General features: G+C 46.3%; 1 protein-coding gene across 25 annotated transcripts in view; it reads right to left on the reverse strand.

Moving 5' to 3' along the window:
* Window positions 1–1376: 1376 nt before the first annotated feature.
* Window positions 1377–15016, reverse strand: part of ARPP21 (cAMP regulated phosphoprotein 21) — a 155713-nt gene continuing 142073 nt past the window's right edge. For all 25 annotated transcript variants that reach the window (XM_043595812.1, XM_043595830.1, XM_043595829.1 and 22 more), the window contains 2 exons: window positions 3313–3461; window positions 1377–2204 (listed from right to left, as the gene is read on the reverse strand). In XM_043595812.1, the coding sequence (XP_043451747.1) occupies window positions 1947–2204; window positions 3313–3461 (407 nt within the window). In that variant the 3' untranslated portion in view covers window positions 1377–1946. The remainder of the gene's footprint in view (window positions 2205–3312; window positions 3462–15016) is intronic.

The raw sequence follows: 15016 nt of genomic DNA on the forward strand, positions 1-15016 counted from the left end.
AATGATACTATAACATTAAGAAATGGTAATCCTTGTGGCACCTGTGTGGCTCTCGTGGCTGGACATCTGACTCTTGATTTCGGCTCAGGCCATGATCTCATGCTTTACGGGCTCCAAGCTGTCAGCGTGGGATTCTCTCTCTCCCTCTCTCTCTGCCCCTCCCTCTCGCTCTCGCGCGCTCTCTCTCAACTAAATAACTAAAAAAAAAAAAAACTTAAAAAAAATTCTAGCTAGGTAGGCGTTTTTGGTAATTTTTTTTATATTTAAGTTTTAGTTAACGAGTGCACTATGGGTTTCGGGAGTGGAATTCAATGATTCATCACCCACATACAACACCCAGTGCTCATCACAAGTGCCCTCCTTAGTACCCATCACCCATCTGGCCCATCTCCCCCCCACCTCCCTCCATCACCCCCCAGTTTGTTCTCTATCATTAAGAGTCTCTTGTGGTTTGTTTCCCTCCACTTTCCCAGGTAGAGTTTTTAACTAGTAGCCTAACTCAACCGCCAACTCATCAACACGAAAATGGAAAGGTCTAATGTAGAGCAGGCGATAATAGGAAAAACAGGGGGGATTATCCAGATATGCTTTCCATATCCCTCTCATTGGCAATACTGGCTTTTAGGCAGAGAGTATAAAAGAGATAACTATTAATCATTGTACTGTGATAGCAAAGTGAAAGCTGTGAGGTGATATTCCTCCAATAAATACGTCCCAGAAGGGCCAACGCTGATATTTGATGTTATTATTTTTCAAAGGTTGTCATAAATCAATCTCACCCGCAGAATCTACAGGGGATTAAATACACATTTTAGGATTAGATAGAAACAGCCTTCTTCTAAATGTTTTTCCCCCCGAATGTTCTAAGTCTTTGTGACTAAACGCTTGTTCTGTTTTACCTTCTTTTCAATTACTAGGATAAACATTAGCACCTTTTGCATTATTGACTTGCCCTCAAAACTAATGGCGCTTTTCACTGTATGGCCCAATGTAACTGATAGAATCAGACCATGCCTCTTCTGATTTCCCTCTAAAGAAAGAAATCTTGTTTTCCAGGTAGCATGTGGAACTCAAAGAAGATGGAACGGGGTTTGGTATGGCGTATCCCTAAAATTAAAATCAGGGTATATGTTTCAAAAATGTGAAATGTCACTGAATGGACGAGGTGGAAGCCATCTTATTCCCAGGACCCCTGTCGTATCAGGACAAGAAACTGCAATTGGTTAGGTGTTTGCCTACCACGTCTCCCAACGTGATGCTGATTCATTCACAAATACCCGGAACACCTTTACCCTGCATGGTGCATGCAACAGTGTTCCAAGGGGACAACGGTGACACATAAGCGAACACATATTGGAACAGAGAGTGAACCAAACTGGTGGTAAAAACATGACCTTCCTCCATAAGGTCAAATAGTTTTATTTTGATTAAACACTACAATACAGTATATATCCATTAAAAAAAAAAGAAAAGAAAACTCTATAGCGTATATAAATTATTCCTTCCATTCATCAATTCTTCTCTTTCCCGTTACGGCTTTGGTACGATGTGATTTCGGTATATGATCTTTCAATACTTTTAGCATCACAAACTCAACACAAAGTACAAAACTAATAATCCAAATGAGGGATATTATCATCTACACAGTGGTGTTCAGTGGTAGGAGAAAATCTTACCTTGATGAAATCATGTCACTAGCTAAGCTACAAAGGCGTACCTAGCAGACATGACAGAAATATGCACCATTGACCAGCTAATGTGTGTATCAGTCTTTGTGTGTGTGTGTGTGTGTGTGTGTGTGTGTGTGTATGTGTGTTTACAGAATACCAGCAGCGATCGTTTGGGTGTTGAGTGAATACATTAAGTCCTCAGCCAGCGTCCCACCTTTGCTCATCTTGCCTCAGCGGCCACGAGCGATCTGGAGACACGTACCGCAGCCACAGTGCTCAGAATTTGACCTGCCACCCGGTGTGGCTCACACTTGCACAGTTTGTCCTGCAGCTAGCCGACATCACGGGGACAGTGCTGGAGGGGCAGTGTGGACCGATCAGCCTCAGGTTGTTCTGAGGGGTCGGCGGTGTGACGTTACAGTAGACAGGCATTCCGGTGGCCTGGAGCGACCCTTGACCTGCCTGGTCAGGTAGCAAGATTGGCTGTTGGTATGACTGCTGGGGAAGTCCTTGAGAGCCCTGGGTCATTGGCACCTGGAGGAAGACACAAGAGAGAGCCCTTCGTGAAGAGGTTGTGCCTGCGGGTCCGGTAAGCCACTGTGGTGTCACAAAACATACTCAAGCATTTGGGTGAGACCTAACTGGTCACCTATCCCGGACGGACCTCTCGTCAGCTGTTTTACATCGGGCAAGTCGCTTAGCGTCTCCGGTTCCCCGGACCATGGGCATCATGACACCTGCTCACAGGGTTCCTGAAAACCTTGCGGGGATGATGTACCGTGCGGGGACCCTCCCGGGACTACGGTTTGGATCTCCTGCTCTGGATTTCGCTCAGTGGGGAAAGCCGCATTCCCACTCTGGTTTTGGCAGACAAAGTGGCCTGGAATCATCTACAGCAACAGGGACCTACCTCACTCTCAGCCTGCAGCTTTAGAAGCCATGGAGCTGGAGGGAGAACCTGATGCAATGTGAATAAGGATTGTCAGCTAGGAGGGCCGAGGACAGACTTTTTATTTTGCTTTGGCTTGCTTGCTTGTTTGTTTGTTCGTTTTAGGGCCAGACGTGGCTGGTGCGGCTAAATTTAACGATCGGAGCATTTCAATAACCCTTCAGAGTATTTCGGGACGTCAGTCCCCAAAGGGTGTGCGACATTTTTTAAATACCCGGGATGGGTTTAGTCAAGAAAATGCAGTTGGTAGGCCCTCTACATGCCCTTTGAATAAATCTGAGCTGCCGAGTCTCCTTTAAATTAAAACTGTCGTGACATGAAATTTTGGAGGCTGTGTACTAAAAATGCACGGAAGCTTGTCATGAAGGCTTTTCCCCAATAGGCAAAATCTCAATGGACTACCCAAAGGTCTTCGTGAATATCACTTTAGACTACAGCATCTTCTTCTGTGAATAGAAGTTTATAGAGTTTAAATACCTTTTTAGCAGGACATTCAGAAGCCACGGTAGTAAGAGAAGCATGCGTGTCCCGTTTTCTGCTCTTCTGTTAATCTTAATTCAAAGTCAACCATCGACAGGAGCTGGGCACGGCACCCCCCACCCTGCTGACCATCCATTACGGGGCGGACTCACGGCCTCTACTTTGGCAAGCTCTACTTTATAAACCACGATCTTCCAAGCTGCTGATGTGCACCTGATAAGAAGACATTGTTGGGTAGGAGACCATCACGCCTTGCACCGGATTCCCCGGTTGGTTGCTCATCACGTTCTGACTCTGGGAAGGCTGCTGCACTCCTATGAGGCCTTGGAACCCCTGTTGACCAGACAGGACTGGCTGGTAACCTGCCAAGAAAAACCACCTTTTGAACAGGCTGTGCCAGCAAGAACACAAATGAGATTTCATGGGGGTAAAAGCACTTGTTCGCAAAACCTTCAGACATCCCAATCTCCCCAGCAGCGGGGTGTTGTCTAAATACTTATTTCCTAGGAATGCATCTTGTTGCTCTAAGAGGAGACAAGAGTACGATGCCAAAAAAATTCACTGATATTTACATCTCCGGGCGGAATGGTCCGGCGAACACGACGTGACAGTGGTCAATTTTTTTTACGGCACAAAGACAGGAACCTCTATTGGTATCACCGGGCCTCTGATATCTGTGGTTTGCTTCGTTTCAATGATATTCGGAGTGTTCGTAAATTATCAAGTGGTTTTTTTTTTCCTAATTAAATTGACTCATTCTCTTACTATCTCACCTTTCAGCACAAACTCATTTCACCCAGTGATCATCAAACTGCCTGTTAAATTTTTATTTTCCATGCCCTAGTGAACAAAATGATTCACTACTCTGACTAATTCAACGTCCACTGCCATAGACAAAAGGCTGCAACTGGAGAAAGATACGGCATGCTTTTTATTCTGTTTCAACGCCGGCTCCCCGGAGGATATTCTGGTAAAGCACTCCAATAAGTGACCACGTATGCTAATAATACGGAATACAGAACTTAAAAAAAAATGTCTCTGTTGTGTCCTTGTGAGTGGGTCAGTTGCTTGGGTTTCTTTTCTCTTCTTTTTGAAGTGTATCACAATTTAAATCTTGCAATCATTTTAATCCCCACCACAAGTGGTTTCAAATGCATTCTCTTTCTTTTTTCAAGATTTTATTTATTTATTTTGAGAGAGCAAGAGCAGGGGAGAGGCAGAGAGAGAGAGAGAGAGAGGGAGAGAGAGGATCCCAAGCAGGCTCCATACTTTCAGCGCAGAGCCCGACATGGGGCTCGAAGTCACGAACCGTGAGATCGTGACCTGAGCCGAGAGCAAGGGTGGGCTGCTTAACCGACTGAGCCACCCAGGCGCCCCTAAATTGCATTCTCAAAGGAAGGGAACGGTTCTTATGTAATTCCTGGGAAGAAGGTTCTGATTTAGGTCAAAATGATGTGGTGGTAGAAAAATAAAACAGATGCACTTCATGACGTAAAGTAAGGTCTTTCCGGAGCTTCTACTACAAACCATACTGACTACTCTAAAGTCCATCTGCTGCCTTAACACAATTCTCTGAGAGAAAAATCTTTAAGATCTTAGATTGTTTTAAAACACAAACACTAAGCTATGTTTTACAACCAGATTTTAAGAATCGAAACAATCAATATGCATTGTTAATAAATAACCTGCATTTCGAGCGCATGTGAGAGTTTTAACTTTATATGGAGGACAGGTAAAATTGTATTATAATAGTCTTTGCAGGGGGCAACCTCTTGCTCTCCTTTGGCCTACATATAATTGCCTTCACTCATCACAGAGATATTGTGGACACAATGGCTTGTGAATAGTCCCCGAGTTGGGAGATCAGCTCCATTGGTCACACAAGCTGTCTTCAGTCTGGAACACCTGAGAACAACAAGTCTGGGGAAAAGCCAAGCTGGGAGGCCTGCCCTGTGCTGGCCGCTGAGGGGGCCAAGTGTGGACTTTCGAAAACCACCCTTCGATCTTCGTCTCCCATCGCTTTACCTTCACATTTGTCACCCTCCTTCAGCTTCAAAGTGGTTTGAGCCTGCTATTTTAAGTTTTTGTAAGGACATCACATATTAAGGACGTAATTAAGAGTCACGACCATCTTCCCTCCGACTACTTTGTGCCCACAGTCAAAGCCTTCCCTGGACGTGCTCTGCAGGCCTACGTAAGACTAAGAACATCGGCTCACGGGCTGCGTTCCTGGAAGGTTTACAGGTCATACAAAAAAGGAAACCCCAGCACACTTGGGAATAAGAAATCGGGACACAGGCCACGTGACGGCCCTCACTATCTCCCAGAATGCCTCGTCTGCAGAGGCACTTGGGAGAAATTTATTTTAACACTGCAGACATACCTTGTTTCTTGGGGCTTTGCTTTAACACGCTTCACGGATACTGTATTTTCTACAGATCGAAGGTGTGCGGCAACCTTCCGATGAGTCTGTTGGTACCATTGCCACAACAGCGTTCGCTCCCTTTCGTCTGTGTGCTACAGTTTGGGGTTTCTCACAGCATTTCAAAGCTTTTCATTATTATGTTTGTCATGGTGGTCTGTGATCAGCGACCAGTGACTGCAACTTGCGCAAACCTCAGATGATGGCCAGCCCATTTCGGCAGGAAGTATGTTTTAATTAAGGTACGCACGTTGCGTTTTTAGACTTAAGGCTATGCTACACTTACTAGACTACAGTACAATGTAAACATGAGTCTCACATGCACTGGGAAGGCAAAAAACTTCGTTTGACTCGCTTTATTACAATAGTCACTTGGTTGCGGTGGTCGGGACCCGAACCCGTCACACCTCTGGGGAATGCCTCGCCTTGCAAACAGTCGTGGTCTATCATTTCCCTTGCCTAGATAGTCCACTCTAATGCGTATATCCATTGGCCCTGCAAAATTCTCTTACTCTTTTACCATTTTGTTACGACATTATTCCTGCCCCTATCCAACTCGTGCTAGCAAGAATTGTCTTACGTGTAGGGAAACAACCTGATACGAATGTAGACAAATGATCACCCGCCGTATTCCTCCCCATTGAATTCCACAGCAAAGAGCAGACACTGTGAACACGCTTTATAGTCCATGTGACGGTAAATATAATAGAGCCCTTTTTCTGGCTGAAGATTCAAAGCACAGGTTGAAAAGGTGAGGGATGTCTTTGAAAATTCTGACTTCTATCTGGGCACATGGTGAAAGCCCCGTTGGGTCTTTTTGTGGAACATACCTAGCTAAGATGGGAACAAAAGAGGGGAGGAACGGAATGGGGGGTGGGGAGGAGGGGTGCGGTGGCCTTGCTTCAAAAGATTAAGTTGTTTACTGAATCCTTGCGTTCTCTCAGAGCCCTCTTCAAAACGTTCAAAAATAAACTGACGTAACCTATGAGAGATTCATTTATTACACCAGCTCTAAACCAAAATTGGGATGAAAGGGAATAAAAAAAAGTCTTTTTTTTTTTTTAAGTTTATTTACTTTTTTTGAGAGAGAGCGAGAGAGCCGGGAAGGGGCAGAGAGAGAAGGGGAGAGAGAGAATCCCAAGCAGGCTCCGCACTGTCAGCTTGGAGCCCGACATGGGGCTCAAACTCACAAACCGTGAGCTCGTGACCTGAGCCAAAACCAAGAGTCAGATGCTTGACCGACTGAGCCACCCAGGTGCCCCAGTTTTATAACAGAGCCGTTTAGACATACAGAAGCAGACTGTCTTGATAGGAAAAGGAAGTGCACTTCAAATAACATTCAAGGAGAGAAAAACCTGCCGGGGGCTGTGTGGCCCCATCCCCGTACAGGCCCAGACCTGGGGGTGTGATGCATCTCTGCCCAGAGCACTGATGCAGTGCACGACGGTGACGCCCTCCCCCGGCGAGACTTGCGGATGTAAATACTCAATCGTGCAGACAGCAAGGAGCCACCAGCTCTGCACTGGGGTCCCGCGGTAAACACACTTAAGGCACATAAAGATTTATGGGGGAAGCAGATAACGCTCTGCAGTTTCAAGACGAAAACTTAAGTGAGGTAAAGCCCAATTTATATTCATGAATCCCATCCATTTCTCAATAGGCTCCCCAGGCAACAGAGCTGCATCCAGAATGGTTTAATTGCAGCTGCCCATTTCTTTAAACGACGTTACAGACGGTAGGTAGCAGGATGGTCCCTAAGACAGGAGGCTTTTTGGAATGTGAATCCGAGCCCTGGTCCAGAAATAGACGGACAGAAATGTGAGACCACTGACCTAAGAACGAACTAAGCGTCTGCCCAGGACACAACCCACCCAAAGGCCGAGACGGCAGAGCTGGAGGCAACCTGCTTATCTCGTCTATTCAAATGAGAAATGTGTTCCAGTTTGTCAATTCTTGGCTGTGAAATGATCACCTTTTCATATTTATCCAGGATTAGCGAGATATAATACATCTTACAAAACAGAAACAGCAACAGTGGCTGCCCTGTAGGCTTGCTATGGAGATCATAAAGACATTAGCTATTTTTCTTTCTTTTTCAGCCAAGATTCATTCAATTTCCAAGTCCCGTGTATCATTTGTTTTCTGAAGGTAAAAAGGTTAGGAATGGACAAGTGCCTCCTAGCAAATAAAAAAAAAAAAATGCACTCTGCTGGGATTGAGGGGTTGTCAGATTTAAAATGTCTGGATCTGATCAGTCTGAAAATGTACTAGCGTTCTTAGTGAAATACAACAGTTATTGAATACTCTTGGTAGTTGCAGGATACTTCATTAATATTCTGCCAAGGCAACGTTTCTCTCGATGCACCACGATTAGGAAAAATCCGAATGTAAATTGATGAGGGGCTATGAATTGGCAAGACTGTGATGGAGCTTATTTTAACTAGTATTTGAATACTCTGTTACAGATCCAACATTTTGAAACTGAAGGCAACGTCAAAGTAGCAACCTGTATTTCAGGGTACCGTCGCCTCAGCTGTTGTTGGGTTACAGATGTGAAGACGGGGAAGGGAGTAGTTAAGAAGGCAAGTGCGTACAGAACAGAGAAGCTACCACCTCCCCTAACCCACTCAAGCACTGTCATTTACACGTTGTGTTTATTAAGTAAAATATTCTTAATGTGGCGGACTGTCTTCAAATATGAAAATTAGTAACTTTTCATATAATAATTACTTATCTTGGAACGATAAGATGTCAATATTTTTCTAAGTTCCTAGGGAACACATGAGCTCTCTCTGAATTCAAATCCTGCTCTTTGTAAATGGCTTTGAAATAGAATTACAGTAGGTCAGCTGCGGCAGGGCTGGTGAAGGATATGAAGAAAAATGCTGATTCAGAACTGGCTTCTCCCTCTGCTGAATTTTTACAGTTTGTGCCTTGGGCCGTTTTCCAGTATCTTCCCAGTTCTGGTTCTTGGTTTCAATTCCTTTACACTTTCATCTTTTTTGAAGATTTTCCATTACAAATGAGCTAACTAGCTACGTATGTTGATCACTCAGTCTCATCCAAACAGTGAATTAAATGCTTTTACCTTGTGTCATGACAATCCTGGGAGGCGGTCACTGTTATTAAATTGCTTTTACAAAAGAGAAAACTGACTTACAGGGGTGTAGGGATTGTTCAAGGACACACAGCTACGAGGAGGGAAGGCTCAAATTTTAGTCGTGGTTTTCTGACATCAGCACCCTTGCTGATATTCCCTAAATTGTAGTACTATTTATTATACATTATTCTAGTTCTAATACCTTAACAATTCCTTTAGTATGTCAGGTATTTAATGACCATTTATTGCATTCACTGTTTCTCGGTAATTAAAACAATTAAGAGGACAAGACATATGATTCACAGTTTGGTGAAGATGATCTTGTTAGTATCAAAGAAAGGAAATCAAAGGCAAAGCATAACTTACCGGTCCAAACAAACTCATACCACTCAGTAACAGTTTTAAAGTCTTGTTAGTCAGATTAGGGGACACCAGACAGGCAGTTGGGTTGGAGTAGGATCGGGCTAAGTCAAACAGACTCTAGTCCCTTCACTTCACTAGTTTCTAATAAGCTGATACTGTAGTTTTCAATTACTAGGACCATTTTGAATAATGGCACTCTTCACACTCTTTGAAGACTCTGGACTTCAAAGACTCTATATTTACTCTGGACTGTTTTGTCAAAATCATCTTAAAATATCAGACATAAAAGTAACTTATGTCTGTATTAAACGTAAGAATGATCGCTTGACTGTTCTAGGCAACTGGCTGCCTCTAGGAAAGTCGCTTGGCCTTTGGAAACAAAACTAGGATTAATAGTTTTAAAAGACAAAAACAGGCAAGAGAAAAGAGGTACACAGAGACCCTGCGTCTGATCTAGGATGACAGATGAAGGCCCGGAGGAATCAAGATTCCCCAGGCCGCTTAGAGACGGCTGTACTTTCAGAGTTTATAGATTGCTATCATGCTTTCTAATTCTGCGAATACTGTGGCTTTCGCCCAAGTTTTACTTGTTACTAGGGTACTGTCTCTATGACGGGCGTCCTTTTCGGCCTCATCTATCTCTATAGCATCTCGGTGCTCAAGGTAGCCTTGGATACAGAGACTGGATATACAACATGATATCATGATATCTCTATGGTTTTCTGAAAGAGGAACCACTGTCTTAGGCTTTAGGGACATAGATTTGGGGTAATGGCTACCCCTTGTCTGTCACCCCACCCTCATGTAAGGTGAATAAAGGCCTCAATATCTTACTTCAGGCCTCCCAGAACCAGGGGTCCCTCAGAAACCAGGGAAGACACCCGACTCTGGCCTTTGCAGATGATGGCCTGTTCCAACACAAATCCCAGGTGTGACAAGGTAGGCCAACTGGGCTCAACCCTGACAAGGTGTTAATCTTTTGACGCACTGGCCTCTAGGCCAAACTCCCAATAATCTATGTTACCGAAACCCTAAGTAGGACTTTTAAAACAGAGGAGCAGTATACTGGGGTGCCTGGGTGGTTGAGTCAGTTGAGCATCTGCCTCTCGATCTCACAGTTCATGAGATCAAGCCCTACATCGGGCTCCACGCGGACAGCAATAGTCAGATACTGCTCTGTTCTTACAGATGAGGTACAATACCACAAACTGGTCCTAACTTCAAAAGGAGGAGTGCACCAAATTGCTTTTTCGTTTTTTTTCCGGTTAAAGCCCATCGCGTTTACTTTCATCTCTGTGTAAACATCTGCCTCCACCTCATTTATGCACCGTTTCCGCACCCTTCCTCGTCTTCTCCTCTCCATTCGTTAGCCTGTGGCTGTAGTTTCATAGGGACACGACCCAGAATGACCTACAGGGACTCTGCGCGGGCACGGAGGTGATGCGGCCCATGTCCCCGCAAGGACCGGTCCGTCCTGATGACTTTGAGGAAGGTTGCACCAGGTTCTAAGCGGGACCGGGCTTCCTGAAGCTGTAGCTTTCCTTCACACGTGTGTGTTTGCTCATTAGCTTTCATACTGCACAGAGCGTCCTTCTTAAAAGCCTCTTCCCTGTCCCCTGAGAACATCCACGCATGGGTCACTTTCTGATGGCAGTATACATCAGACGGACCAGCCTATTACTGCCAGCTCGGGGGTCTCTTTGCTGCAATTATACCATCCTGATCCATGTTATCGCAACTACAAAGCTGGTTTTCTCTCTCTCTCTCTCCCTCTCTCCCTCTCTCTCCCTCTCTCTCCCTCTCTCTCCCTCTCTCTCTCTCTCTCTCTCTTTTTAAATCAGGGCAAACATGAGAGACCTTGTTGAATGACTACAGGAATGCATCACGCATAGACTTTCAATGAACGCCTCCGAGAGAAGCTGCACTGAGTCCCGTTTTAAATGGAAGAGGCTGTCATATTATTGAAGCAATTCTCTGAATTTTCCCGGCCCCGAGTGCCGTGCTGACAGCTGGAGAGCTTCGACGACCCAGAGGGAGACAACCCCAGCTGCATAAAAGACCCGCAAACGTTTTGCTTTCTTCACGAGGCTGCTGAAGGCTTAGAAGATAACGGTGGCATCCCTGCATCCCTACACCCTGCCAGAGTTAACCGCGAGCATCATACAGCCAGGCTGGGTGACGGCCAACTGCTGCTGAGGCCCCGTGAGGACCCCTCTTCTCAGGCGAGGCTTTGGGCAAAGTCAAGGTCGGAAATGGCTCTAATCACGGTCCCCATAATATCACCCCCCCCTGGTGGACACCTTCACTGATGATTTGCTGCTGATTGGCCGGCTCACACAGGATAATCGCGAGGTCAGATGTCACAGGGTTAACATCACTGTGATCAAGTGACCGTCCCTGTCACAGGGCTCCAGGGTCCAAGTTGGCCCCGGCTGACCATTTTGAAAATAAGTGCTGTGGACATAGATTCAATCTGTAGAAATCTATCCATCACTACAAGTAGAAAAACCAGTTCACAGGCAACTAATGGTGAATCAGAAGCGCCCCCTTTATAGAATGAGGCATTCCAGGGGCGCCTGGGTGGCTCAGTCGGTTGGGTGTCCGACTTCAGCTCAGGTCACGATCTCCCGGTTTGCGAGTTCGAGCCCCGCGTCAGGATCTGCGCTGACAGCTCGGAGCCCGGAGCCCGCTTTGGATTCTGTGTCTCCCCCTCTCTCTGCCCCTCCCCCGCTCACGCTCTGTCTCTCTCTGTCTCAAAAATAAATAAACATTAAAAAAAATTAACAAAAAAAGAGAAAGCATCCTACGTTATTTTTCCCAAGCAGCCAAAAAACAATGATCTTCTATTCTTCCGCTCCAGACTGGCAAGGGTCCTTACGCAAACCTTCCTCCCGTGGTAGATTTAACAGTATTACTGTTCTAGTAGTAGAGTCTTCTCGGAGGCAACAGCACTGATCTAGGGCAGGGTCAACGAGGACCTGAACTAAAGCAGGGGAGGCAGGAATGGAGAGAAGGGACATCTACTGAGAGAAATGTACGATGTGACTTGTGAGAAACTGGCATCTCGTGGTTTCTGTGGTATCACACGCTCGACAGAAGGGGGCTGTACCACCATCGGGAAGACCAGTCACCCACGGGAAAACGGACTCTCTGAAAAACGAAAGCCCTGGTTTGTAGTGCTTGCCCATCTCCCTGGTGTCAACATTCCCACCAGGGCCCGTCTCACGAGACACATGTCTTAACAACGCGCTGGCAAGATTCTGATTGGTTTTTTTTATCCTTCCTTTTCAAATCTTATTTGCTATTGTCTTCGACATTGGCATAAGAATGATTATGAGAGCCGTTCACAGGGCTCTCAGGCAGGTGGTGGAGCCCAGCCGTGAACAGAAACTTGGAGGACACCAGGATGGCCCTAGGGTGGAAGCAGGTCTCAGACTCCAGGATCACTGAGCGGGAGATGAACTCGTGGTGTGAGTTGGGGGGGAGATGGGGAGCATGTGGGAGGCTCCCAGGAGATCATTTTGAACCGAGTATTAGAAGATGAGTAGGTGTTTGCTAATGGAGTGGGATGAAGGGGGGAATAATCATGATAAAGGAAGTAAAACACATGGGACACCTGGGTGGCTTAGTCGGTTGAGCATAGGACTTCGGTTCGGGTCATGATCTCACGGTTCCCGAGTCTGAGGCCTGCCTTGGGCTCTGGGCTGACAGCTGGGAGCCTGGAACCTGCTTCAGATTCCCTGTCTGCCTCTCTCTCTGCCCCTCCCCCCGTTTGCACCGTCTTTCTCTCTCAAAAATAAATAAAACGTACGGAGCAACATGGGAAAAGCCAAGAGATGCGGGACGTACGTTTAAGGACTGTCCGTATTTCGAGGCAGTAGCAGGTTAGAAATGAGAAGAGGCAGCACAGGGGAGAGAAAGGGAGCTGGGTGCAAATCCTAGGGCCTTGAACACCATTTATGAAAACCGGAACTGAAAGCTGAAAGACTGAGGGTGCCGCGTAAGGTTTATAAGCTGAACAGCGAAATGACGGATGGCCATTTCATCGAGATTCTTCAGGAGTCGCTTGGGGGTTGCATACCTGGAGGTAGGGCCTCGCCTCCTGGGAGGCCATGGCCATCACCTAGGGCAGAGACAACGAAGACATGCACTAAGAAGGAATGGTAGGGATGGAGACAACGGACACATCAGAGAGATGCTTAGCACGCGAACCATCAGTCGCTGGCATCTAGGAGCTGCAGGGAGGAGCGGCAGAAAGGAAAAGCCCACGAAGCAACGTCAAGTTCTGTTTTGGTTAGGGGAGTTGACTGCAGTGCCCTCGCTGTGAATACAAGCGGGACAAGTAAGTGGAGATGGGCAGGAAACACGTGAGCAAAAGAGTTCTAGAGCTCAGGCCATCAGCCTGCCACAGGTACAGATTCAGAAGTCGTCGGGATGTTGTTGCACGTAGAGACAGTATATTCCCGAATGGGTACAGACTGGGCAGACGAGCCACGTGGGACCCGAAGGCACGACGGTATTCAAATACTGACCTGAAGAGGAGAATGAGGAGTGATGGGAAAATTAGAAGAACCAGAAGAGAATGGCGTGAAGGCAAAAAAGGGAGAGACGCGTTTCAAGAAACGCGTGCCAATGACTCGCGCTGCCCAAGCGCGGAGAGAAGAAATGACCCCCGTGGTTCAAAAACATACCGGTGATCCTGACAAAAGCAAAGGCAGTGAGGAACGAAGCAGCCGAGGAGGAAGGAAAAGGAGGAAAGGGGATTCCTTTGAAAAGTCTGACAGGGCGGCCGAGGTGTGGGCAGGGGCCAGAGCAGAGAGCCCGAGGGGCACCTAGGGTTGACAGGCCTTTGTGGGTTTGTTTTGCCGCGGTGTTAACATGGGATGAATGGAAGGGTTTTTATATTTTAGCAGATGAAGTGAAGAGAAAAAGATTTAAAAATCTGGGGAGAGAAAGAAAACTAATGCACTCGTCGTGAGACACAGTACATTGAACACCAAGGGATACGCACCATCAGGAAGTTTGGGACCTGAGCGACAGAGTCTGCATTTTTCTCTCCCGCCCAGCTGACAGCTTTCAGTGTCCCCTCCTCACTATTCGAGACCTCCTCTGACCCAGCAGTAAAACAGCTGGGGTCGCTTCCCTCCGCCAAATTGGTCGAACGCACAAGACGGCTCAGAGAGGTCACGAGGGAGCAGGGCTGAATGCCGGAACACAGTTTGAGAAGGCAACAGAAGATACGCAAGATGACTTCTGACAAGAGGCTGAAGGAAAGAGGCCCTTGTTCATCTTGTGAACCCGATGAGTGTCTCATTCGCAAGGAATTGCAATAATGAAGGAAGTCTCGATTAGAAGTGAACGAGAAACCCGTGGGTCCCGCCAACTGTCCATTCAATCGATCAACAGGATCCACCGATACAATGGCCCACGCTGTATTATCTACCGAAGCAGACAATGAAGTGAAGTTCCCATAAAAACAAAAACAAAACGAGCCTCAGTAAGAGGTCTTCTGTTACGCGTCCTACGGTGAAACTGTAGGACACATGGTATGTTCTGGCAAGTCTTCTGTCACACGTCGGACACCTACTCTTTGAACAGATGTCCGAAAATGCCAAGCACTGATGTCTTCAAGATTTAATCGTTCTGATTTTTCCTTAAGGTCTGCGTAGCTATTATCAGTTAGCTGTGGACTTCAGGATGCCAAAATTTAAACCTTCAATTATCTCCATTCACTTGCAACCCAAGAATGAATGATTGATTCTAGATCATTGTAATGTGTAGAGCCTACCCACAGCTGATGTTTTCCACGAACGCCATGGAGAAGAACCTTTGTACCGGTCTCTTTATAGAGTTTGGGGAACATGACTTTCGACTCCCTAATAGTCTGCCTCCTCATCGATATTCAACAGATGACCCCAAAACAAAACCTCTGGTACCAGATGATGTCACAGCTCTAAGCGGCAATAAAGAGACACTTTCTGTTCATCGCCATAATTAACTGTGATAATCCTTGGCGACAGCAACAAGAAATA

Source organism: Prionailurus bengalensis, chromosome C2, assembly GCF_016509475.1.
Source record: "Prionailurus bengalensis isolate Pbe53 chromosome C2, Fcat_Pben_1.1_paternal_pri, whole genome shotgun sequence".
NCBI lineage: Eukaryota > Metazoa > Chordata > Mammalia > Carnivora > Felidae > Prionailurus > Prionailurus bengalensis.